The sequence below is a fragment of the Pelobates fuscus genome, chromosome 11, assembly GCF_036172605.1.
Source record: "Pelobates fuscus isolate aPelFus1 chromosome 11, aPelFus1.pri, whole genome shotgun sequence".
Taxonomy (NCBI): domain Eukaryota; kingdom Metazoa; phylum Chordata; class Amphibia; order Anura; family Pelobatidae; genus Pelobates; species Pelobates fuscus.
The window spans coordinates 14,003,142-14,029,548 of record NC_086327.1 but is presented as its reverse complement, the minus strand read 5'-3'; the positions used below and the strand labels follow the sequence as shown (position 1 = coordinate 14,029,548).

The 26,407-nt window shown below is 40.1% G+C and overlaps 2 protein-coding genes across 2 annotated transcripts in view; both read left to right on the top strand.

Moving 5' to 3' along the window:
• LOC134578057 (phospholipase A2 inhibitor 25 kDa subunit-like) overlaps nucleotides 1-26,407 on the top strand; it is a 101,740-nt gene that overhangs the window by 59,351 nt on the left and 15,982 nt on the right. The window lies entirely within an intron of this gene.
• Nucleotides 1,761-24,221, top strand: LOC134577656 (phospholipase A2 inhibitor and Ly6/PLAUR domain-containing protein-like). Its single transcript, XM_063436517.1, has 5 exons — nucleotides 1,761-1,964; nucleotides 7,641-7,760; nucleotides 7,866-8,012; nucleotides 15,805-15,948; nucleotides 24,005-24,221. The coding sequence occupies exons 1-5, from the start codon at nucleotides 1,913-1,915 to the stop codon at nucleotides 24,199-24,201; spliced, it is 660 nt and encodes a 219-aa protein (XP_063292587.1). The 5' UTR covers nucleotides 1,761-1,912; the 3' UTR covers nucleotides 24,202-24,221.

Genomic DNA, 26,407 nt, shown 5'->3' with positions numbered 1-26,407 from the left:
AAGTGTTATGGGAGATATAGGCCACAATATCTGGTTTACTGAAGGTTGCCTACCCATGCACTAGACATTAAGGGATTGTTTCCAAAGTTGCCGGTAAGTTTAATGTGACAAACTCCTCTTTTTACAGGAGTTTGCCACGAGCTCCTGGAGGAGCCTGCTTGCCAGTCTCCCGCCAACAGACTATGGACCTGGTGAGATATAATATTAAAGTCTCTGTGTGTGCCTATTTGGACTTATATGGCCACACTTCAAACTTTCGAAGTGGCACTTCGAACTGTCGAACTCCTGAAGTCATTCGAAGTGGCCTTTCGAGCAATGTGGCGGCGGCCATCTTGTTTAGTCGAACACGTCCAGCGGTGTTTGATCGTCGAGTGCATGGAACTCAAATCGAACACTCGACGGCATGAACACCACTGAAGATTTACCTTCCATAGACGTTACACTATTCAAACGGTGTTCGGTATTTTGTGTGCACTTCGTATTCCCGAAGTAGACCAGCCAAAGTAGACAAAGTCTGAGTCTCTGGAACTGTTTTAGGCATGGGGCCATGCTTGTGGTTGGTCAAAATGTGACTTCCTGGAAATTCCTGAACTGATCTGGGTGATTTTTGGATATGTTGGTCACCCAGGTCAGGGTTATCAGGGGATGTGACATCTGTGGAGATATCATGTGTTTTGGGGGTACTTTGGGGGTTTTGTAAAATGTGTGTTTTTTCTGCCTGGAGATAAATGGGTTAATACAGTATCTGATCCAATTATCTCCCAGGCAGATGGGGAGGGATTGTATGCTATGTGTGGGAGTGCCTTACATTGTAAATGTGTTATTATTGGTTTGCAAGTTTGTGTCCCTGTCCCCAACAAGGTCCATGTGGACGTACCCCTTGCATGGGAAGTGTTATCTAAGGCCAAGTGTGGCACCATTAAAATCTATTCCAGCTTACACTCAAAAACTGTGTGTTGTCCTGTTATTGGGGGGAAATAAGATTTACTCCTGTGTCTACTGGTCCAGCTTGCAGGAGATTCAACTGAGAAAGTCCTTGTAAGGACTAGCGCTCCCAGGACTGAGTGTTGTCCAATGCCTGGGGGTGTCTAGAGCTAATTCCCCATTCGGATCCAGGAGGGAGCGGTTTTAGGGCCCCAGTCAAGCCACGGCGACTGTGGGCATAAGTGGTGTGATTTATCCCCTGTTCCAGCTAGGAAGTGGTCCTTGGCGGAGGTACCCAGCCAGAAGTACAGGGAGCTCCGTTACATTTAATAACCAGCTACTACTTACCAATGTGGCTGTCAGTAACCTTAGCTAGCAGCAGCTGTTTACAAACCCCAAACTCTTACCATTAAAAACCACAAATTAGTGTCTAGAAATATATTTAATGGCTTCCAATGAGTATAATGCGATCATTTAACCACTTCTTATGAACTGGTTTCCAAGACATCACATGAGAAAACAACAAAAACTTGTTAGGTATATTACATTAATTAAAGCCCTAATGTACACATCAAGCTATGTGAAATAAACAATAAAAGGAAAACATCCAAAACATTGGTTAAAGAAAAACATTAAAGTGCATGTATATGTTAAATTAATATTTTACCAAAAATAAATCAAACTCAAAAGTAAAGGCTTTAAAGGTTGACTCCCGTGTGTTGTCTATAGATAGCTATAGTATAACACATGTAACTATATCCATAGTTACAGCTCTGACTCATACCAATTTGGAAATGCAAAACCAGTAATTCTTGTTTGAGCTTAAATATTTCCTTTTTTTCTTGAATCTCTTGAAATTCTCTTGAATTATTTTTTCCTACATGCCGTGACCTTCTTCCACACCCATACCTGTGTGTACTATATAAGGTCATAGGCTGCAAAGGATCATTACAATTTATCTTCAACCAGTGTTGTGTATCAACTCATAATGGACTCCCTACTTGGATTTTTGTGTGTGCTGTCTACTTTGGTAGCTGCAGGTATGTCTGTGTTTTACAATGGCAGTTACGTATAAACCAAATAACTAGATCCACACCTGGGTCCTTCTGCTTTTACTTTGAATACAGTGTTAGTGTAAATGTATAAATACCTATATATGGATAATGAATATATTTTAGGAGTTTTGTGAATATAAATATCCTATGTAATAGTATAGTTACCTTTGTACCAAAAAATATTGGGAAAATAAATGTAAATACTGTATTTAGTAGTATATATACTTTTTGTACCAAAAATACTGCGAATACGACAATTTAAAAAAAAAAAAAAAAACAATAATGGCTTTGATCAAAATTGTATCATTAATTGTAGATAGACTTAATTTCTTACATTTTAAAAAAAAATCCTTTATATATCACCAAGTAAGACAGGCACTTTAGGCACTCAGATATAAATGCTCCCATTTGGATATTGTATTTGAAAACATAGTGTAAGTCTATTAACAATACTATATTGTTATAATACTATATTGTTATAATACTATATTGCTATAATAATAATTGCAGTTAATAGCAAAACACATCTCCAAGTCTAAAACCTTATTAAGAACTTTATCACAGAATGGAACGTGTTTGTGCCTTAACAAATCTCCTCAATAAATGTTAAAGGTTGAGCAATTAACATTTACATTAATAGATTGTTCTTCTCTCTAGGAGATGATAAAACGTAACATCGGTAAAAATTTCCACCTCTTGCGATCCAACAAAAAATTACACCTGCCTAGATATGGGGAAAAAAGACAAGTAAATGACTTGAAACTCTTAATGCATCCTACAAAATGTATTTATTCTTTAGTTAAATATATTTAAGCCCTAAAGCTTATCTATAAACTTGTATATAGGTTTGAATAATAAAATCCTGTGAAATTTGGAAGCCATTTATATGGGAACTTTTAATTATTTTTTTTTACATTAAATCCACTACAGTTCTCTCTCTAGTGAATAAACATTAGTGAATAAACACTAATGGGAAACGTGTGATATTAGATACACCAGCCCATCCCCATTTCATTAAAGGAAAACTGACAATCCATTGTTTCTCCTTTACCAACAATGAGATTGCATAGAAACTCAAAAAGTAAGTAGACAAAACGCAGGGTATAGCAAAATAAATAAAGTCTTAAGATTTAATACCCAAAAATAGATAAAATATAAAAAGTAAAATAAATTAATGGTGTATAATCCCACCTAAGTCACAGAGCAGGGGACCTAAACCATACAACTATACCTACTGTCTCATTGGAAAAATAGCTACCACCTTGAGCTATAGAGATTGAATGAACAATTATACTGGAAAAGGACCAATAAATTGACCCGGAGTAAGTACATGTAGAGAAAAAAATAGAGACCCTGGCAAATGGTAGATCTAATAAGCTATTTCCACTGCTTAGTAGATCTACTATTTGCCAAGGTCTATATTTTTTTCAATCTTTTTAATTTTTATTTTTTTTTATTTATATTTTTTTACTCTACATCTACTTGCTCCTGGTCAATATATTAGTCCTTTTCCAGTATAATTTTTCATTAAAACGCAGGGTATGACATATAGAAATGTTAAACTAGAACGTAGGCAAGTTGTACTTGCCCACAAATGATAGCAAGAAGAAGTATGTACAAACCTGTGGGGGGGGGGGGTAAAAAATGCACATAGTGTGTATCTTAACCCCTTCAACAATCAAGATATTTACATATCAATTGTAATATTAATGAATTAATATATTATTTTGGTAAGTCATATGAGTATTTATTATAAAGTCCTACATTGCCCCTATATATTTTCTCCCATAAAACTTCTTCATTCCCAATTATAATGCCTACATTCTCAATAAGTTCTGTGACCTATGTATGTGCTACCTTCCTTTATCCATGCAAAACTCTTTTCGACTTCTACTTTATTGCTCAGTATAAATCACTTTGGTCAAATCCTGTATTTGTCTTCCCTTACGCAATATGTACACTCCAGAGCCTTTTTTTACTTACACATTCATCAGCTATCCTTTCTCAATTTGACACACAGCTCTATCACCAATCAGACATACTCCTTTACTCCACAACCATGTACTCCAAATTATCAGTACACCTGCATTTTACCACCTACCTTCCAAACCAAATGCCTTTTTTTAATTTACCCTCAAAATTTGTATTTTGTTTTATTTTATTTTTAAGCTAGGTTACATTTTCACATTGTAGGGATGTCATTCATGTTGGCCCAGCATGGATTTAGAAACTTTCCCATGCACTATACGACATAATTAAAACAAATCCTTTCACCATGTCCAATAGGAAAGCGTGGAACGTTCCCTGGCTGCTCACTGCTGTCTCGTGGCTGCTGCCGGTAAAGCTAAACATGTCTCCTAGGGACATATCGGAGCAGGGACGGGGATCCGTGAGGGAAGGGATCCAGTTTATCCTGCTGAGTTCTCCCGGAGCTGGCAAGGGAACTCAGACTCCAAAGTTGGTAGAAAAATACTGCGTGTGCCACCTTGCCACTATGCTGCGGGACATGTCATGTCACCGAGGTTCAGGTACCACTCCCTCCTGGAGCCGAATGGGGAACTCGCTCTATCCACTCCCAGGCACTGGGTAACACTCAGTCCTGGGAGCTGGAGTCCTTACAAGGACACTCCCCATTGTATCCTCCACACTGGAACAATGACTGTCCCTTTCCTCTCCCAGTAACCAGATGATACATAGTTCTGGGAGTACAAGCTGGAATCTGTTTATGCAAGGGGCACTCCCCCCTCTCCCCCTGCACCTGACAGTAAACCACAGTAAAAACATATACACAATCCCATTGGCTCTCAGGTCCAGGATACTCCCACAGGAAACAGGATAATACCTCCCATGTACCTGAGAGATAATTGAGTCAAGCACTGTATTAAACTCAATTATATCCAGGCACAAAAAACACACAATTCCCAAGCACCCCAAAATACCTTAAAATTACATAAAACCCCACAAAGTTACACCCCCTGATCTGGGTGACCAACATATCAAAAAATCACCCAGATCGGTTGAGGGGTTCAGGAATTTTCTGGAAGTATTAAGTTTGACCAACGGCACGCATGGTCTCATGCCCAAAACAGTTCCAGAGAATCAGGGCTTGTGGTCGGTCTAGTTCGGTAGTTTAAAAACTAAAAAAACTACCAAACATAGTCAATGGTCTTACCCTGGAGCTTGTTCCCCTCATCCAGACAAATGATTCCACCAAACAGCGCCTCTCTAACTGTTTTAGAACCGAACGCAGGCAATGGTGGAAGTCCAGTGGGGTTCAGGAGTTTCTATGTCTGATTTCAGTTCGATGAGATTCATGCCCAAACACTGCTGCCTGCGTTCACGCGAACAAGATGTCCGCCACCTCGTGGTCATCCATAGGAAATGCGACCACCCAAATGAACATTTAGAACACTGCCGGTGGAAATTGCTACAAAGTATTAATTAGGCTTAACAAGCTCCAGGGTGGTCTCTGGTTCGTGCGGTTATTCGGTTCCTGAACCATACAGTTCAAATACACAAACGGAGACTTTTACATCACATTTTACATGGCCTATAGTCTGTGGGCAAGAGGCTGGCAAGCAGGCTCCTCCAGGAGCTTGTGGCAAACTCACTTGGAAAGGGGAGTTTTTCACACTCATATCATGAAGAATTCAACCCAGCCAAAGAACCCATGAAGGTTGATGTAACCGGCGAACCTCTTATACGACTATCTGATGATAATGAGGCTACACTGAAATCTGGACTGGAGGCCTACCACACAATGACCTCTCCATTGGTGGCATATTAGCAATGCCATGGGACCCACTCAGCAGTGGATGCTGCTCAGTCCTCGGATGTCGAGTTCGCTAGTATCCTGGCAGCATTCTAGAGCTCAGTGTAAAGATAGTGTTATCTATCATACCAGTTTAGGATTCAAAAACAAATTAATAAGTCCACAATGTGCAGAAGATTAGAACTTTAATCAGTTTGCTGCTGGGTGCCTACACAACAACATGTATTGGTCTAGCACCCGAGGACATGTTATGCCACTAGATTAAAGTTTGTAAGAATTTTTATTTTGAAACTATTTGCATACAAGATTAAAGAAATTTAGCCCATCGTTGGTGAAAGAACGATTTCCCCTTAAGTACCGTATATACTCGAGTATAAGCCGACCCGAATATAAGCCGAGGCCCCTAATTTTACCCCAAAAAACTGGGAAAACGTATTGACTCGAGTATAAGACTAGGGTGGGAAATGCAGCAGCTACTGGTAAATTTCTAAATAAAATTAGATCCTAAAAAAATTATATTAATTGAATATTTATTTACAGTGTGTGTATATAATGAATGCAGAGTGTGCGTATGAGTGCAGTGCAGTGTATGAGTGCAGTGCAGTGCCTGTATGAGTGCAGTGTGTGTGTGTATGAGTGCAGTGTGTGTGTGCGTATATATTCATTGAATATTTATTTCCAGTGTGTGTATATAATGAATGCAGTGTGTGTGTGTATGAGTGCAGTGTGTATGAGTGCAGTGTGTATGAGTGCAGTGTGTATGAGTGCAGTGTGTATGAGTGCAGTGTGTATGAGTGCAGTGTGTATGAGTGCAGTGTGCGTATGAGTGCAGTGTGCGTATGAGTGCAGTGTGCGTATGAGTGCAGTGTGCGCGTGAGTGCAGTGTGCGCGTGAGTGCAGTGTGCGCGTGAGTGCAGTGTGCGCGTGAGTGCAGTGTGCGCGTGAGTGCAGTGTGTGTATATGAGTGCAGTGTGTGTATATGAGTGCAGTGTGTGTATATGAGTGCAGTGTGTGTATATGAGTGCAGTGTGTGTATATGTGTGCAGTGTGTGTATATGAGTGCAGTGTGTGTATATGAGTGCAGTGTGAGTGTGTGTGATGCAGTGTGTGTTTGTGTATGTGTTGGTGGGGGTGGGCATTTAATATATTATTAATTATTATTATTATTATTTTTTTATATTATTATTATTTTTTTGCATTATTATTTATTATTTAATTATTAATAATTTTTTTTTTTTATTCTATTTTTTTTTCGTTCCCCCCTCCCTGCTTGATACATAGCAGGGAGGGGGGCTCCTTCCCTGGTGGTCCAGTGTCATTGGCAGTTCAGTGGGGGGGAGAGGAGGGCTGGCAGAGCTGTACTTACCTTTCCTGCAGCTCCTGTCAGCTCTCTCCTCCTCCGCGCGGTCCGTGCAGCTCCCTCTGTCAGCTCCCAGTGTAAGTCTCGCGAGACTTACACTGGGAGCTGACCGAGGTGCTGAACGGACGGCGCGGAGGAGGAGAGAGCTGACAGGAGCTGCAGGACGGGTAAGTAAGATCTCTGCCAGCCCCCCTCTCCCCCCAGTCTGTATTATGGCAATGCAAATTGCCATAATACAGACTATGACTCGAGTATAAGCCGAGTTGGGGTTTTTTAGCACAAAAAATGTGCTAAAAAACTCGGCTTATACTCGAGTATATACGGTATATACTTTGGCAAGTTTGTTTTCAGCTGATCAAGCTACCCTTTACAATGTTATTCAATCCAAGGAAACTTGAGAGTAACTTTGAACCATGTATTATTCATGAAGTTTTAAATCTTCTATCATACCAGTTTAGGATTCAAAGATATGTTTTATTCCCTGCTATTTTTGTGATTTCACAGAACATGATTTAATCTTGCATTCTAGGTCATTCTCTCAACTGCACACAATGTCTTGTATTAAATGGCACATCTTGCACTGGGGACAGCATTACCTGCCCTACTGGCAATTACTTTTGTTCCTCTTCCATCACGGCAAACAACGTAGGTGAGATAAATATTAAAATGTTTACATCATTTTTTTTTCTTGGAGAGTGAAATTTATGCCAAAACTGTGAATCTTACTAATTGACATTTTGTTCCTTAATTCCAGCTTCAGGGTACAGTGCATCATTTACTAGAACGTGTTCACCAGTAGCACAGTGTAACCAGACTGGAAGTATAACCTTTCTTTACGGAACTATCTTGGTGGGGACGTCTTGCTGTGGCACTGACAACTGTACTCCAGCTAATCCAACATGTATGTATCTACTGTAACTCAACAAACAACAATAATTGCAAATATACATGTCTTCAGATATATATCTTCAATTTAAACCATAGTGCAAGCAATTAAAGCACTTGAGATAATGTTCTGGTGCAGCTATCATGAGCTCCGAAACACTCTACTTTGGAAAGCGTACCAAAAGACAGCTTCCACCTTAAAACTATTATTTATGTTATAACAAGTTTTAATGTAATAATCCTTCCATCAAGTTTAGAAAGGAAATATGCATTTTTTTTTTAAATTAAGTAAATATATATATTTCCTGGCTAATCATGGCAATATATATATATATAGATGAATGGAAAAAGCCAGCACTCTAGGACTTGTGACAAACTTCTTAGGTTTATTCCAACAGTCAGTCAACGTTTCAGTTCAATCAGAACTTTCTTCAGAACATAAATAATTAATATTCACTAAATACATCAAGGTGATATGCATTGAGATTAATAGAAACAGGAATAACTTTGTGTATGTTGGCGATATCATGAGCGTAGTCGTAGTAATACAAGGTGTATGCACTGTGTGTGCTTATAGTGAGTTAGTGGAAACTAACAGTGCATATTAGATTGGGTTACTCGCTTAATGGTTGTAGTGGAGGTTGATGCACAATGTATGCTTATGGCAAGTTGCTAAAGACAGAGATAAATATACCACAGTGTGAGCTAACTTATATGAACAGCGTGTCGGTAGTGGTGAAAGTATATACACTGTGCATGTTTGGCCGTCGGTTGTAAACTAAGTTGTATTATAAAGCATTCTACAGCCTATTAATATCTGCTCTCAAGAGCATTGTGATGTGTCATGCATGCTTGGTGTAGGCTGTGAAATATCCTGCTCGGCAGTCCCATGGCGTATAAGCCTGTTATATGAAATCAAAGTAGGTAACGCTAATGGGGCTGTGCAGGCTAATCTCTGGCTAACACATACATATGTAGGTGCAAGATATAATAAGATAGATGGTGGGGTGGATGGCCATTCACAGGCTAAACATGCTAGGTAAAGCTAATAACATGCAGATAATGCTAGGTAGGTTATCCTGGTTAATATTCAAGATAGCGTTACCACATGCACTATACATAAGTATTAACTGCTTTGTTAAGGTTAACTGGTTGTTGAACCAACAGGTAGTCGCTTGGTTGAAACAATGCCCACAGTCTATTTAACACATTTTGCTTATCTGAGTTCCATGAGGTCGAGGCAATCACAGAAGTGTGGGCTAGAGTCCAGGGTGACCGTGTGGATGCGGTGGCGTGGCAGCGGGCCAGCTCTCAGTGAGGTAGCAACGTTCAGCCGACTCCTGTGACTGGTAAAGACCCTAGCTGTGGGGGTCTTGGTGGTGGGTTCTCTCGCCCTTTGGTCCACGCTGTCTCTCCCGTGCATCATGGGGGGATCTCCGTCTGCGTCCCCCACTGGTGTTAGGCCTTGCTGCCTCCTGGTCAGCCCCACGGCCGGCACTGCAGGTTCTCGTGTGAGGGGTAGCGCCTTGTTTCGTGAGGGTCGCTGGGGCCACTCGGGGGCAAGCAGGTCATGCTCGCTGGTAGGTCCCATACTGAGGCGTGAGGGTGTACTTGCCGGCGCCTAAGGTGCTTGGCGCTGTTTCCCTCCGTGCAGGTCTTTGGTTTCGGTTCCATCAAGGGGCCGCTTTGGAGGTGCGAGGGGAATTCCCTCCTAGGTGGCGCCGGGTCGCCGGTCGGATCCATGCCACCACTGCTTTCATCGCCCTCTGGAAGGCCCATCTCATGAAGCTTTGTCCACAGGCTGGCACAAAGCCTATCGTAGAACTCCCCTGTGTTCCTGGGAGGTTTGTTAAGCGTGCGGTTCATCGTAGGCTGTGACTGCACCGCCATCTTGTTTGGGCCTGGGCTGCCCTGTCTTGCGGTAGGCGTCGTCACTTGAGCAGGCTGTGGTGTGGGAGTTATCGTCTCCAGCGAGGACCGGGATATCCCCCGCCGGTCCGGGGGGGGGCAGCAGGGCAGTGTCTGATCCATGCCGGGAGATTGCCCGTTTCCCCCGGGCTTCAGGCTTCGCTTGTGTATAGGCCGCATGGCAGGTATGGGTTTTTCCTCGTTGTTTCGGTTCCGAACCGGTATCATTCTGTTGCTCGTTCGTTTTTGGGTTGGTCTGTGGTCACCTTGTGCTGCCAGCATCAGTGGGTCGGTCAATAATTGCGTGCTTATGCGCTGCATGGCTTGAGCTCTGAGAATGTGCGACCGGTCATCTTGGCTGTCCCACTCATTTTTTTATTCACAAGGTGATGGCTTGTTTACACGGGTCACCTTGGGAACGGAGACATTGTGCCCGGAAGTGATGACGACAGGGGGCGGAGCCTAATCGCGCATTGGTGATGGCTGCACGTCAACACACAGGTGATTAGAGGCACGGCACCCGGAAGTGACGTCAATAGGGGCGGAGCTTAATCGCGCATGCGCAGCGGTGATGGCTACACGCTGGCACACAGGTGATCGAGGTCTGGGTGAGTGAGTTTTCCCTTATATAAGGTCAATATTGTGAATATTAATTATGTATGTCCTGAAGAAATTTCTGATTGAACTGAAACGTTGATTGACTGTTGGAATAAACCTAAGAAGTTTGTCACAAGTCCTAGAGTGCTGGCTTTTTCCATTTATCTATTCATTGTGCAGCCGAGCACCAGGCAACACCTTGAGGGATAGCTGGAGTGCAAAATTGTTTGGTATTGTATATTGAAAAAGACCCGGCAGGGTCGAAACGTCGATTGATTTTTTGTCGCTGTATACTTTTTGTATACTACATATGGATTAATAAAGCACCAGTTTTTTCCACATATTTGAAGACCTGTGAGTGCATCTTTTTTGACTTTGTTTATATTTTTTAACTATATATATATACACACACATATAAACAAAGTTTATATATGTCTTATTTGCACACAATTTATATATGTCTTTGTGCAGGGTGTGAAACATGGAAGATCAGAGACAATAAAAATTTCTGACCCAAGGTTCATGTGTATGGCTGAAGGATCCTGCCATATACTAATGGTAGGGATGAGTTTTTCATATATATATATATATATATATATATAGGATCCTGCCATATACTAATGGTAGGGATGAGTTTTTCATATATATATATATATATATATATATATATATATATATATATATATATATATATATATATATATATATAAAAAAAACTCATCCCTACCATTAGTATATGGCAGGATCCTTCAGCCATACACATGAACCTTGGGTCAGAAATTGTTATTGTCTCTGATCTTCCATGTTTCACACCCTGCACAAAGACATATAAATTGTGTGCAAATAAGTGCATATGCTTATATGCTCAGCAGAATATTCTCTTTACCTTAAAAACAGACATATAGGGTAATATGTTTGAAGTATGCGCCCTCCCATCTCACTCCCATCTCGATCAACTCACAAAGAGTGTGCCACTCCAATCACTGAGCCATGGGAGTATCAAGCCCTGGAGATTATTGGATCCGAAGGAAACAGGTGAGTATCAGTCCTCCATATAGATGACAGAATCTCCAGAAGTTAGATAGCAAAAAGCTATAGTTCAAACCAAAATACATTAAGGCCTGCCCAGTGGAGGGTATAGAGTCCTCTGCTGAATTCAATAATGTCCGTAATATAACAAGGCAAAACTAGAAATGTAAGAAAGTGGCTCCGTGATTCTTGGAAACTTGCCCACTATTATATATTAGACATGCGCATTGGGAAAATACATTTTTGCTTTCACTTTTGTTTCGGTAATTCCAAAATTGGCTTCAACGAAATTCATTGAAATTTAACTTCTTCAGGATGTTTTTGGTAAAATATGAAAATTGTCAAACATCCGAATCATATAGGTTGCTGTCTAGTAGATAGCTCCCCTTATATGGGATTGCCTTTTTAAGGATACAAAATAAAGGGGCTGTTTAGTATATAGCTCCACTAATTTGATCCCTAATGTGGGATTGCCTATTTAAGGAAAATAAATTAAGCTGCTGTTTAGAGAGCTTCCATAATTTGGTACATTTATGTGGGATTGCCTATTTAAGGATACCATTTTAGTAGATTGCTCCACACATTTGGCACACTTATGTGGGACTGCCCTATTTTTTCCATTATGTTTTTCTATTTTATTTTGTATTAATTAGAGTTTTCTTTAAACTGTTTAGATTACTACTTCCTTGATGTTAGTACTTAAATAATTAAAATGAATCAAACTCCCCTTTATTCCAGAGGAGTCTCCTCACTGCAGTTTTCATAACCCTCCTGTGTAGATATCACTACTGATAACTAGTGATGTTCCGAACAGTTCGCTGGCGAACATAGCTTGTTCGTGGCGAACGCGGCGGGCGAACATATGCGATGGTCGGTCCACCCCCTATTCGTCATCATTGAGTAAACTTTGACCCTGTACCTCACAGTCAGCAGACACATTCCAGCCAATCAGCAGCAGACCCTCCATCCAAGACCCTCCCACCTCCATGACGAATAGGGGGCGGACCGAACATTGCATATGTTCGCCCGCCGCGTTCGCCACAAACAAGCTATGTTCGCCGGCGAACAGTTCCCGGCGAACTGTTCAGGACATCACTACTGTTTCCTTGTATCCAATCGGATTCTTTACTCCGATAAGCATTGGGACATATCAACATTGCTTCTAATAAGGAAGTTCTGTTACCAAGGTGTCTCTGTCTGTCTTGATTACTATTGTTCAAACTGATTCAGGCAGGAAACCCTCTCAGCTGTCCAGGAATACTTTCTAAGGGGATTTATCTAGAAATCACATAACATAACGCATAACATACAAGAACAAGTTGCAGTATATCAGGGAACTGTATGCCTAACCTAAAAAGTATGAAATACTGTGTTATAACTATGACATGTATTATTACAACCACAAAAAAAAAAAAAAGGTTTTAAGGGCTTCTCAAACCCATTTTTTTGTTTTTTGGCTTTACTGACAGACACTCCTCCCCTTACACAGCGTCAGGGTCTGTTAACATCAGAGACGCCGGCCGCTGCAAGTTAGAACCTTTTAACGTTCATAATTAACCCTTCTAGTGCCTAACCATTTGGAATTTGTGTGTGATTTCCTGACTATTCTGACTTCTATATTCCTTGACCTTTGGCTTACATACTGCTTACGCTATATCTGTATTCTTGCGCTCAGCCTGTCTTGTGTTTTTCCTTTTATATGTTAAATCTGGCCGTTCTAAGGCCCAGTAATACGTCTTAGGGTTTTCTTTATTTGTTACTTAAGTTCTGCATGTTCGGCATATTAGTGAATCCTGACATTACGACAGGGCCATGGACCCTGCAGACTTAGGTAGGCAAGTGATGTCTTGCGAAGAGAAGCTTGAGGAACATGATCACCGCATGGATCAGTTTGCCCAGATTTTTCAGACATTGCTGGCTCGCACTGCTCGCCTACAATTTGAGAAACCTCCTACTTCCCGGGCTCCACAGCATGCCGCTGTGGCAGTGTCCAGTGGTCAAAGGGCTCCGACCATAAGCCTATCCCCTCCTCCAAGATTTAGTGGTGATTCCCAGGAGTGTAGGGGTTTTATAAATCAAATTGAATACCACTTTGAAGCATCGCCTGGTTCTTTCCCTTCTGATAAGGCAAAGATCGGGTATTTAATGAACCAACTATAAGGTAAAGCCCTGGCATATGCTAAACCCTTATGGGAGAATGGTAGGACTGTAGCTTACAACTACATGGAATTCATTACTGAATTCAAGAGATCATTTGAACCTCTTAGAAGGTTCAGAAGGCAGCCAAGGCGTTAATGCGGACAAAACAGGGCAATAGATCTGTTGCTGATTATGCCACAGAATTCTGCATGCTTGCAGCCGAGCTAGACTGGACAAATACTAGGTGGGTTACAGCTTTTTCGGAAGAGCGCTCCGCCGCTAAAGACCTACCGGATTTATTGGAAGACCATATTATCTATATGATGGATATAGATAATCGCCTTAGGGAGAGAGCAAAGACCAAAACACGTAATGCCCGTTCCCCTGTTCCTCCAGCTCCTCGTATGATTACATCTGCTCCTATAGTTGCTGTCGAGCCCGAACCCATGCAACTGGGAGTGATGAAGCTATCGGAAGATGAGAAACAGTATCGTAGGGCTGAAAGATTATGCATGTATTGTGGTAAGAAGGGACATTTACGCCCAAACTGCCCTGTACGTCTGAAAAACCTCTGCACCTAAGCACCGTTAGAGGATCAGCCTTAGGTGTAATGAAATTGTCCTCTATCAAGCCTCACAACAGATTCCTCCTCTCGGTTATTCTATCTTGGGGTGCTCATAACATTCCTTGTAAGGTCGATTCAGGAGTCGGTGAGAACTTCATAGTTAAAAAGTTTGTTAGCGACCTTCTTATCCCTCTGAAGGAGAGATCCACAGCTTTGGCCATTGAGGCCATAGATGGTAGAACCCTCCAGACACCCATGATAACCCGTTATCCTTATCCATAGGGACACTACATAGAGAGAAGATAGCTCTCCAAGTCATTTCTACCTCGTCATTTCCTATCATTCTTGGGTTTCCCTGGTTGGTGCGACATAATGCGGTCTTGGATTGGGTTAAAGGTGAAATTTGTACTTGGAAAACTAGCTGCAAAGATCAATGTCTTCTCTCCGTCAAAACTGTAGGTCATATTAACGTGCCAACAGACGATCCATTATCCAGAGTAGTTCCCCCACAATATATCAGTGTTAAGGAAGTCTTTAATAAAGCCAATGCCGAGACATTACCCCCACACAGATCTTATTACTGTGCCATAGACCGCCTGCTTTTACAGTCTACTCTCAGTGGCAGCTCTCTCTCTGTAGCTACCCTCCCCTTCCCTTACATTATTCTGTCAGTTACCTATCCTTGAAGCCCTACTATTCACTTACACTGTTCTCCTGATTCCTCTCCTCGTGCAGCCCTCACTGTCCACATGTGATTGGACCAGGGACCTTGAAGGAGGCCACGTGGTGAGGTCAGAGTAGGAGTGGAAAAGGTTCTGAGCAAACTTGGCCCATTGATGGATTTAAAGGGAAACTATGGTGCCAGGAAAACAAACTCGTTTACCTGACACTATAGCTTCCCCTCCGTCAAGCCCCTCCCCCCACTCCGTGGTGCAGAAGGGGTAATAACCTTCTGTCACTTACCTGGGTCCAGCGCCGATGTCCCTCGGCACTGGCTTAGCACTGCAGACACTCCACCCCAGCCTCCGGCTGCTGGAGAGGAAGACCTAATGCGCAATGCTTTCCTATGGGGATTCCAGTGATGCTGGAAGTCCACATGCATAGTGTGAGGACATCCAGCATTGTTTAGATGACCAAAAGTCGTATAAGAACCCGGAAGTCCCTCTAGTGGCTGTCTTTAATCTTAGGCCAAAGTATGTTTTGCAAGTACTCATGCATAGCTATTGTACTTATGAGCAATTTAGTAATATCCTCGGATGCCTTTTTGGACGAGGAGCATGTTTTTAATCGGAAAAGAAAAGGTTTGATTAAGGTTTGTGTCGCCATATGAGAATTGAAGTAGGTTCAGCTTAAACTTCCCTAACTTTGAGATTGAAAAATTTGAAGAATTAGCATTGGTAATAAAAAACAAAAAAAATCATTAACCTAGTATATTCTTAATTAAGGGATAACTATTAATTGTATCCCATTGTATCTACATTGAAATGTATAATTGCATGCATTATTGTCATTACTACAATTAAATGATCATATAATAGATTATTCTTTTTTTTCTTGTTCTAAATCTAAGTGCCAGTTTCCAACAGTACTGCAAATGGCTTGACATGTCAAAACTGTTTCTCTTTGAACGCCCTTGATTGCTACACTGGAACTACTTTGGCATGTACGGGAGCTGAGAATAAGTGCCTTCGCATGTCTCAGACAATATCTGGTAATTTCAATTTGATTTTTACTAATTATTGAGCAGACACTATGCCAAAGTATGAATTAGTGTTTCCATGTGTCAGTGTTTTTAGTGCGGAACTGTATTTTAGTAAATGTTCACAGACAAATAACTAAAACTCTACAATTAATATAACAAGGATATGCTGCACACCACTTGCTCAAGCAAAATCAATGATATATTATAAATGTATTCACATATAAAAAGATAAATCAAATTGACCTGATATATGACCTGATAGAGTTGACCTGATACATGGTAAATCATGATGGTAAAGTATCCCTCTCTAAGTACAGGGAGGAAGTTGTTATAGTTTAAAGTTGTTGGTGTTGTGCAGAATGTCTTTGTTGTATTAATTATTAGCGGTGTACATATTTTCTGTGTACTCTCAAGAAATCTCCAATGAATTACTAATTTAAGGTTGTTGTTGCCGTGACTTAAATATGAATATTACATTTTTAATATATAATAATTAAGCAATAAGTAACAACATTAATATGTTTTATAGTTAGTGGTATTATGGTTGAATATGTGGATAGAAAATACACAAAACGTTGTAATATTAAATGTATATTTAATATAACTATAATAAATAAACAGATGCTAGAATTATACAATACAAAACTACAACATATTACTTACAAAAGACTATAACAGTTGCTAAATGTTACAATGGATTCATATTACTTACAAGGCCCCAGCCCTTTGACAGAGGTGAAGTCAGAGCTGGTGCTACATTTAATGGTTCAGTCAGGTAAAGGCAAAGAGACAGAGTTCCTCTTAATCTAATTTTTATTCAGAGTATTCCTAAGTAGGCTGGCCTGTGATGTCACTGCCAGAATCACGTGTCTCCTTACAACTGCCCCTAGTGGCTTTCCTTATGATGTAGTCATTAATTAATAAATACCATTACAAAGGTCAAACAGGTGATCTATAAATGTAACACGGAGAATTTTGTTTCAATTAATCTGATTGATTGGAATATTAATACACAAAAATAAGTCCTGTGCTCAGACTTCTCCCACTCCTGGCAGCAATGATCAAAGAACACATCAGCCCCACTTATATAAATGTGCACAGGGGACTTAGGATTGTGCGCAAGTAACTATTTTCTTTAGTTTTTATTCATTGGAATATTGCCAGTCCTAAAATGTGCCCCTTTAACAAGAAAAAAAACTAATCTCAAACTGTAAATTTGTAATCTATAGTTGCTGTAAAGGGGCAGTGGTTGTTGCAGATACTAAGAACGATATACTAATTAACTGAAAACGCTCACCTTTCAGGCTATTCGTTTTTTTGAGCACTCTATACAGTTCATCTGGCAGTCCTAAATAAAGCCCAGGTGACAGAGGTGAGCCACAGATATCGAGTGATATTTGGGTCTTCCTGGTGTAAACAGGTTAAATCTCTGCTCACAATAAAATATACGGACATTCCACCCTGTCCTATCATTCTCAAGGGGCTAGAACCAAAACAACCTTAGCTTATTGAAGTGGTTTTGGTGTATAGATATTGTGCCTGAAATCGCACTGCTTATTTTTCTGCCATTTAGGAGTTAAATCACTTTGATAATGCAACCCTAGCCACACCTCACACAACTTGCTTTCTCAAAAATAAGTTTATTTTTTTTTTAGTTTCCTCTAATTCACGGTGTGTTTAGTTTAGAATGTATTATCCCCTGCTCTGTTAATAACGTGTTAGAGCCACCATGAATATCCTCTGTGTGAATAAAGTTCAATTGACAGAGCAGAAGATAAAAAAAAATGACAGGATAACTGGTAAAAGAATAAGTAAAAAAAAAGTAAAAAAAAATGTAATAAAGTAAAAACATATATTTAAAAATGCTCATTACCACTACACCTGAAACAAACTAGAGAAAAAATTATTCCACGCTAAGGTTCAAAATATGCCTTTTGAAGAGTGTATTCTTTAATAAATAGTATGTGTTTGTGGGGAAGTTTGAATAACCAGCCAGCTAAACCACTCAAAAATGGAACATGGACACAGCATAAAACTACAAAGTTAGAAAAAAACTGAATGGATGCGTCTCAAATGTGCCCCTTCAACATCCACATATACCAGGCAAAAGTACATACGGAGGTATTGCTGTACTCAGACGACACAGCTGAGCAACATATGTAGTATTATACAGTCGTGGCACACATAAGGTTTGCAAAATACAATGTGCAAACTCACTTTGTGTGTGAAAAAGGCAGAATAAGCGCTTATTACCACTACACTTGGTGCAAGATAGCGAAAATATTATCCCACGCCAAGGTTCAAAATATGCCTTTTGAAATACCCTGGGATGTCTTCTTTAAGAAATGGTATGCCTTTATGGTGTAGTTGTAATATGTAGCCTGCTCAAGTGCTCCAAAGTGGGACACGGATGCATCAAAACCCTCCATGAAAATTCACACTTAAAAAACTGAACTTATCATGTCTCTTTTACAGCACTGTAACTTCACAAAATAGTGTCTAGGTCATACATTGGGCATATTGTTTTACTCAGAAGATGTAACTGAGCATAATTTGGGGATTTTTATGACAGTGGTACACAGGACCGTCTTTAATATCTATTGGACCTATAGCGCAAGAGTGGAGAAAAGATAGATACCCATCTGTCATACAACTTCCACAATGCTATGCCAGCTGGGGATCTACCATTTGGCCATTTGGAGTTTTATTTGTGAGCAGTGTTTGTAAATTTGAATGTAAGCATGTTTTTGTATAGAGTATGTGTGTGCATGAAAGGGTGTATTTGTATGTACTGTTACCATTGGAATGAAGCGGTGTAATTGTGTGCAGTGTTTGCGTTTGAATGCAGGGGTGTGTGTTTTTATGTAGTATTGTCTTTAAATGCACACTTTGATACAGACACTGGTGCACACACACATATACACACACTGGCACATCCACTCACAGAGATACACACTGTCACAGATATGTACACACATTCAGATACACACACACACACACACGTTTACATGCAGGGGTGTATTTCTGTGCAGTGTTGGCGTCGGAATGCTGGGATGTATGCATTGCCACATACACACAGATGCACGCTTACACATACACTGAGATACACACAGGAACACAGACACACATGCAGTGGTGTATTTGTGTGCAATGTTGTTTGAACGCAGGGGTGTATTTGTGTGCAGTGTTGGCATTGGAATGCTGGGATGAATGCATTGCCACTCATTTACATATACTGACACACATATATAGTCACACACACACACATTATATGTATTATATATATATATATATATATATATATATATACACACACACACACACACATGCAGGTACACATACACTTTGACACAGGTACACATACACTTTGACACACAAGTACACATACATTCATACATATATACACACACAGACACATATAGCCAGATACACACACAGTTAGATACACACACACACACACACACATCCAGGTACACACACACAGCCAGGTACACACACACACTCACATAAACAGCCAGATTCACTCACACACACTCACTCACATATACAGCCAGATACACACACTCACATATACAGTCAGATACACACACACAGCCAGATAAAAACACACATATAGCCAGATGCACTGACTCAGACCCAGATGCACACATATATATCAATTTACATCATATTTTAGCCACTCTCTTTTCTCTTTACCTTTTGGGTACAGAAGGTTGGCTTCCCTTGGGTCCAGTGGGAGTTGGATGGCCAAGGCTGATGGGAGTCTGACTTCCTCAGTCCCTTTCCTCCTCCTGTGTATGCCTCCTCCACCTCCCCACCGGCACTCTGTTACTAAGGAGGAAGTGATATCACCTCACTTCCTCCCAGCAGGCAACATAAAAAGGGGCCCAGGCCGGAGCACTCTTAAAGAGCTGAGGGCCCCTGATTACTTCAGGTGCTGCAGTCCACAGGGATTGGATGCCAGTAGGGGTCCCACGGGCAGCTACTTTGGGCCCCCCAGGAGTAACTGGGCCCGGGGCAGCGGCCCCTTTTGCCCCCCTTTAAAGACGGCCCTGGTGGTACATATTAAGTGTAAGAAATACCCAGCAAAAATGCAACATATATGTAAAAATGAAATGTTTTTCCCCCTTCACCACAAACATTGACATAAATTGGGGGGAAAATGGTGAGAAGTTAAGGCACAATATACACCATATAAGATACAATGGGTGTCTGCTTTATCAAATGAAAAGCCCTTTGTGGGGTTATTTGAACAGTCACACTGCTATAATATCCTAAAATGAGACATAGGCCCATCAAATCCATCAAATCCATCTACGAAAATTCTAACTATAGCGGATTGCATTAAGGCTGTCCTCAAAATTCGGGTATTTTAATATGCTTTCATGTATTGCTTATTCTATGTATTCACATTGTATGCAGCATTCGCCTGATTGTTTAGTAAAATCACTCCGTTTATTATACGAGTGAAACTACAGACCACCCCAGGGATAAGTGTGCCTCTCATTACCGTTCGCAATAATGTTGCAAACCCATAATTGGCAATCAGTACTTTGTTCTATGGGTGGCCACCGTTCGGGATACGAACACGTGGTGGCGGCCATCTTAACTCCCGAACAGCGGTGTTTGGTCGTCGAGTGTCTGGAACCCAAATCGGACACTCGACTAAGCAAACACGGCTGAGACCTCCAGACTTCCATATCTTCGTGCTGAAACAACCGAACGAGCCACCGTTCAGTAGAAAGACTCATATGAACAAGGGGATTCACATGAAGGCAAGCAACATCTATTTCATTTGGTATTTTCATCTGTTTACAAACACGAACAGAGACCGACCGCAAGGCCAAAACTTATGGAACTATTTTCTACTGTTACCTGTGCGGTTGGTCAAAACTTTACTCCTCCATAACTCCGATCTGGGTGATTTTGGAGTATGTTACTCACCCAGATCAGGGCTATCAGGGGATACCCTATTCAGGAGTGTACCCTATGTATTTGGGGTGAATCCAGGAACTGGGGAAATAATGTACATGGATTAAGTGGATTATGTGTCATGCTGAGGGAAGGAGATGTGTGGGAGGTAACATGTATTTTATTGGTTACTGTATTAATTACTGTGGGTGTCTCCCTTGCATGGGAGAATTGCTTAAAAGCAGGCATGTGAAATTAAACCTCAGTTCAGTTCTGCTCCTGATGCTGTGTGTCGTCCAGTCTTTGGGAAATGTATGGGATACTTTTTGATTACTTTACTAATCATGGATATTATTCTCTTGGGTTTATTACTTGTTCCTGAGCCTTATTTGGATTACCAGTAGAGATAGTCTGTGAAAGACCAGCACTCCGCTACACTAACTATAGAAACTGAAATAGCCTTGTCTCTTATATGGAATCGTAGCTTCACAGAATAGTACAAAAGGCATACAATGGGGGTATCGTTATACTCAGCAGATGTAGCTGAACACAATATGGGGTTCTGTGCAGGAATAGCACACACAGCTTAAGAAATGCACATTACAAAAACCTTGTTATATGTGTACCGTATATACTCGAGTATAAGCCGACCCGAATATAAGCCGAGGCCCCTAATTTTACCCCAAAAAACTGGGAAAACTTATTGACTCGAGTATAAGACTAGGGTGGGAAATGCAGCAGCTACTGGTAAATTTCTAAATAAAATTAGATCCTAAAAAAATTATATTAACTGAATATTTATTTACAGTGTGTGTATATAATTAATGCAGTGTGTGTGTGTGAGTGCTGTGTGTGTGTATGCAGTGTGTGTGTATGCAGTGTGTGTGTATGCAGTGTGTGTGTATGCAGTGTGTGTATGAGTGCAGTGTGTATGAGTGCAGTGTGTATATAATGAATGGAGTGCAGTGTGTGTGTGTATGAGTGCAGTGTGTGTATAATGAATGCAGTGCAGTGTGTATGTATGAGTGCAGTGTGTGTGCATGAGTGCAGTGTGTGTGCATGAGTGCAGTGTGTGTGCATGAGTGCAGTGTGTGTGTATGAGTGCAGTGTGTGTGTGTATGAGTGCAGTGTGTGTGTATGAGTGCAGTGTGTGTGTGTATGAGTGCAGTGTGTATGAATGCAGTGTGTGTGTGTATGAGTGCAGTGTGTGTGTATGAGTGCAGTGTGTGTGTATGAGTGAAGTGTGTGTGTGTATGAGTGCAGTGTGTGTGTGTATGAGTGCAGTGTGTATGAATGCAGTGTGTGTGTGTGTATGAGTGCAGTGTGTGTGTATGAGTGCAGTGTGTATGAATGCAGTGTGTGTGTGTATGAGTGCAGTGTGTGTGTATGAGTGCAGTGTGTGTGTGTATGAGTGCAGTGTGTGTGTGTATGAGTGCAGTGTGTGTGTGTGAGTGCAGTGTGTATGAATGCAGTGTGTGTGTGTGTATGAGTGCAGTGTGTGTGTGTATGAGTGCAGTGTGTGTATAATGAATGCAGTGCAGTGTGTGTATAATGAGTGCAGTGCAGTGTGTATATGAGTGCAGTGTGTATGTATGAGTGCAGTGTGTATGCAGTGTGTGTATAATGAATGCAGTGCAGTGTGTGTATATGAGTGCAGTGTGTATATGAGTGCAGTGTGTATATAATGAATGCAGTGCAGTGTGTGTATGAGTGCAGTGTGTATGCAGTGTGTGTATAATGAATGCAGTGCAGTGTGTGTATATGAGTGCAGTGTGTGTGAGTGCAGTGTGTATGAATGCAGTGTGTTTATAATGAATGCAGTGCAGTGTGTGTATGTGCAGTGTGTGTATGTGCAGTGTGTGTATGTGCAGTGTGTGTGTATGAGTGCAGATCATTGGTGGGGGGTGGGCATTTTATTAATTATTATTTAATTATTATTATTTTAATATTTTTTTTAAATGTTATTTTTTTTTATTTTATTATTATTTGTATTATTATTTTTATGTTATTATTTTAATTATTTTTTGTTTTATTATTAATATTTGTATTTTTTCGTCCCCCCTCCCTGCTTGTTAGCTGGCCAGGGAGGGGGGCTCTCACTCCCTGGTGGTCCAGTGGATGGGCTGTAGGAGGGGGCTGTCAGGAAGCTGTTACTTACCTTCACAGCAGCTCCTGTCAGCTCCCTTCTCTCTTCTCCGGTGCGTGCAGCTCCCAGGTCAGCTCCCTCTGCAACTCTCGCGGCCGCGCGGAGCGTTGCCACGGTAACCCGTGGCAACGCTCTGACCCCGCGGCTCTCGCGAGAGTTGCAGAGGGAGTTGACCTGGGAGCTGCACGCACCGGAGAAGAGAGAAGGGAGCTGACAGGAGCTGCTGTGAAGGTAAGTAACAGCTTCCTGACAGCCCCCGGTCCATGTCTGTATTATGGCAATGTAAATTGCCATAATACAGACAACTGACTCGAGTATAAGACGAGTTAGTGTTTTTCAGCACAAAAAATGTGCTGAAAAACTCGTCTTATACTCGAGTATATACGGTATGTGCAAAAATAGAGAGAAAACACAATTTTACTCCAATATTTATCAGAGATTGGCGATGAAATGGCTACGTAAAATGTGTCAAACTAACCTTAGATAAATAGCCTGTGATGTCTACTTCATATAAATATATACTTTTGCGTGGCATTTTTTTTTACTGTGATGGCTACTAAACCTACAAGACAAATATATTAACTTCTAAAATTCTTGCAAATTTAAATTTTATTTTAGTCCTTGTATTTTGTGACCTGTAACTTTCAAAATAGCTGACATCCTATACATATGATGTAATCTATAAATCAAACACATACATGAATTTATTTTGAATTACTTTTTCTGAACTGGACATATTATGCACACGCTATTATTGCCAAAACTGTGAAAAAAATATATTTTTTTATAATTAATGAGAATGTATCTACGTATATGTGACATCAAATTAAATCCCTGTTTGCCCTTTAAAAAAAATGTATAATATGTGCTGGTGCAATAAATGACAGAGATGCAAATTGCGTTTGAACACAAACAGCAAAAAGTGCAAAAATGGCTTATGTTCTTAAGCGTAAGAAAAGTTTCTGAAGCTGTGTCCTTAAGGGGTTAATTTGCAATATTTATCATCCACAGGAAATTTATCAGTAACACAAGGACTTCGTGGTTGTGCCACTACCAGCATGTGTGATGTTCTTGGAAATCAAACTCTATCCGCAAGTGGATATAATATTAATAGCAATGTTGTGTGCACCAATGGAAAAGATGGTCTTCATCACGGCTTTCTATTGTCAACACTTGTTTCCATTCTGATGGCTAAGTTGTTCTCTTAGAAAAACATTAAAAAAGCAAATATTAAGGATTAATTTTATGAGTCATAAAAAAAAATAATAAAGCAAAAAAATATTAACTCATTTATTACATCAATGAGCCATGTTTGGAGGAGATGTACAGTTATCCACTCAAGTATATTTGGTATTAATAAACTTACCGTACCTTTGATACTGTGCCATTGGTGTGTTCCTGGTTTGTGTTCTCCACATTATTAATTAAAATTCAGACTTTATCCAAAGTATCAAGGAAACCATTTGAAACTACACTACAAATTACCGTAGAGAATTTTATTCTATTTCATAATCATAATAGAATGACTAAACAAACTTCGCACTATGTGTCCCACAGAAGAAAAATAAAACATCACAATAAGTCAGATTTACCTTGAGCAGCAGTTTTAGGATTCATGGTTTAGAGCCTTTTACTTCTTATGAGGGAAGTTAACTCTACAACTTAAATATTTAAAACGCACCCTGCTCAGATAGAGCAATTTAATAGCATTAGAGACACCACACATACAGGTTATTAATTACAAAATGATTACAAATATTTGCTGTGAAATTAAAGCCCTATTTCTCCTGAACAAAGTGATATATAATAAGTGTGGGTGCCCTTAATATGACAGAGGGGAATTATGGTTCAACAGACATATAGCTAACATAAAGCTTTGTTTTGGTCAGAAATCGTACAATTGACTTTAATGGGGTTAGAATTGTCTGCAAAATTGTTGATTTATTATTGACTCTGTACCACAACTTTCCTTTCAATTGAAGAAGAAAAAAAAACAACTATTACATTTTTTTTTTAATTTTTTTTTTAAATAATGCAAGTTAACTTAAACATGCCTTCTTTGAGCAATGTTTTTCAAGATGGGTATCTAAACTTCAGATTAAGGGCATCACATGGAAAATGATGATAAAAAACAAAAAGTAACTTGCTCACTATCCCAAATCCCTGTGTACATCTGATTACCTGGAGGTTTTTAGTATCACTCCATGTCAAGGCAAAACCTCTTAGGTGAGTCTAATAATTCACCATGCTTCTTTCAGCTTCAGGTAAATGAATCTCTAATGAGACAAAAAAATCTGTCTAAACTGCTACACATTTATTAACCCTCTATAGAGACCTCCGCTCAGGAGTAGTGGGAGTTTGAGCGTAAGACTTGTTTTTGTGTATTTGTATTTGTTTTTGTATTACACATCCATTTTACAATGCTGCCACCCATCTCATGTGTTCCTTATTAAGGGTTACTAAGTATGTAGGTGTTTAAAAAATACCCCTCTCTGTCTTGTTAGAGATTTTTTTTTAACCTGAAATAAGGTGAAATGCTAGTGTTAGACTCAACTAAGGGGTTTACCTTGGCATGGCAGGTGAATTTACACTCAAGTAGCCACTGGAGTGATATTAAAAAAAATAGTTATTTAACCCCTTAACCCCTTAAGGACACATGACATGTGTGACATGTCACGATTCCCTTTTATTCCAGAAGTTTGGTCCTTAAGGGGTTAAGGACCAAACCTCTTGAATAAAAGGGAATCATGACATGTCACACATGTCATGTGTCCTTAAGGGGTTAAATGTGTATAGTGATTTGGGATGGTGCGCAAGTAACGCTTGTCTATTTTTTTTATTTTTGTTTTTTGTCATTGCTGCCACCCAAGAGTAGTGGTAGTTTGAACACGACTTATTTTTGTATACATTAAACATTATGCCATACAGCATGTACATTAATATGTTGCAAAATAATTAACTGTTTTCTTACAGGCAGTACTGGCCATCATTATACCTCTGTGTCATGGGTTCAGGAAAATAGGGATTAAAATAGCAGATAAATACGGATAAGAATAAAATAAGATACATTATAACTGATGACATAAGTAATGAAACTTACTTCTAATGAACATTGGACAAGGTTCAAATTCTAATATTTTTTCCAGCAGCCAGTATAGATTAGCTCAGTTGTTATCTAGAGGGCACAGGTTCAATTAGAATTTGATTTACAAATACGTTCGTGCAGTCAGTTATTCTAACTGCATGTTTTCTCTTGACAATCTAAAAAAAAAGGGTATACCCTCCTATAAACTGTGCCAGGTGTCACTCAGTAAAAGACTAGATAACAGGAAAACACATGTATAGCTCAGCGTGAACGTGACAAAGAGTAACGATAGGAGAATACTGACAGAAGCAGAATATATTATAAAGCGT

Coding starts and splice junctions, on each gene's coding strand:
- LOC134577656 (XM_063436517.1), top strand. CDS start 1,913: ATGGACTCCCTACTTGGATTTTTGTGTGTGCTGTCTACTTTGGTAGCT. Junction 7,761..7,865: donor CATCACGGCAAACAACGTAG/GTGAGATAAATA, acceptor CCTTAATTCCAG/CTTCAGGGTACAGTGCATCA. Junction 8,013..15,804: donor TACTCCAGCTAATCCAACAT/GTATGTATCTAC, acceptor TCTAAATCTAAG/TGCCAGTTTCCAACAGTACT.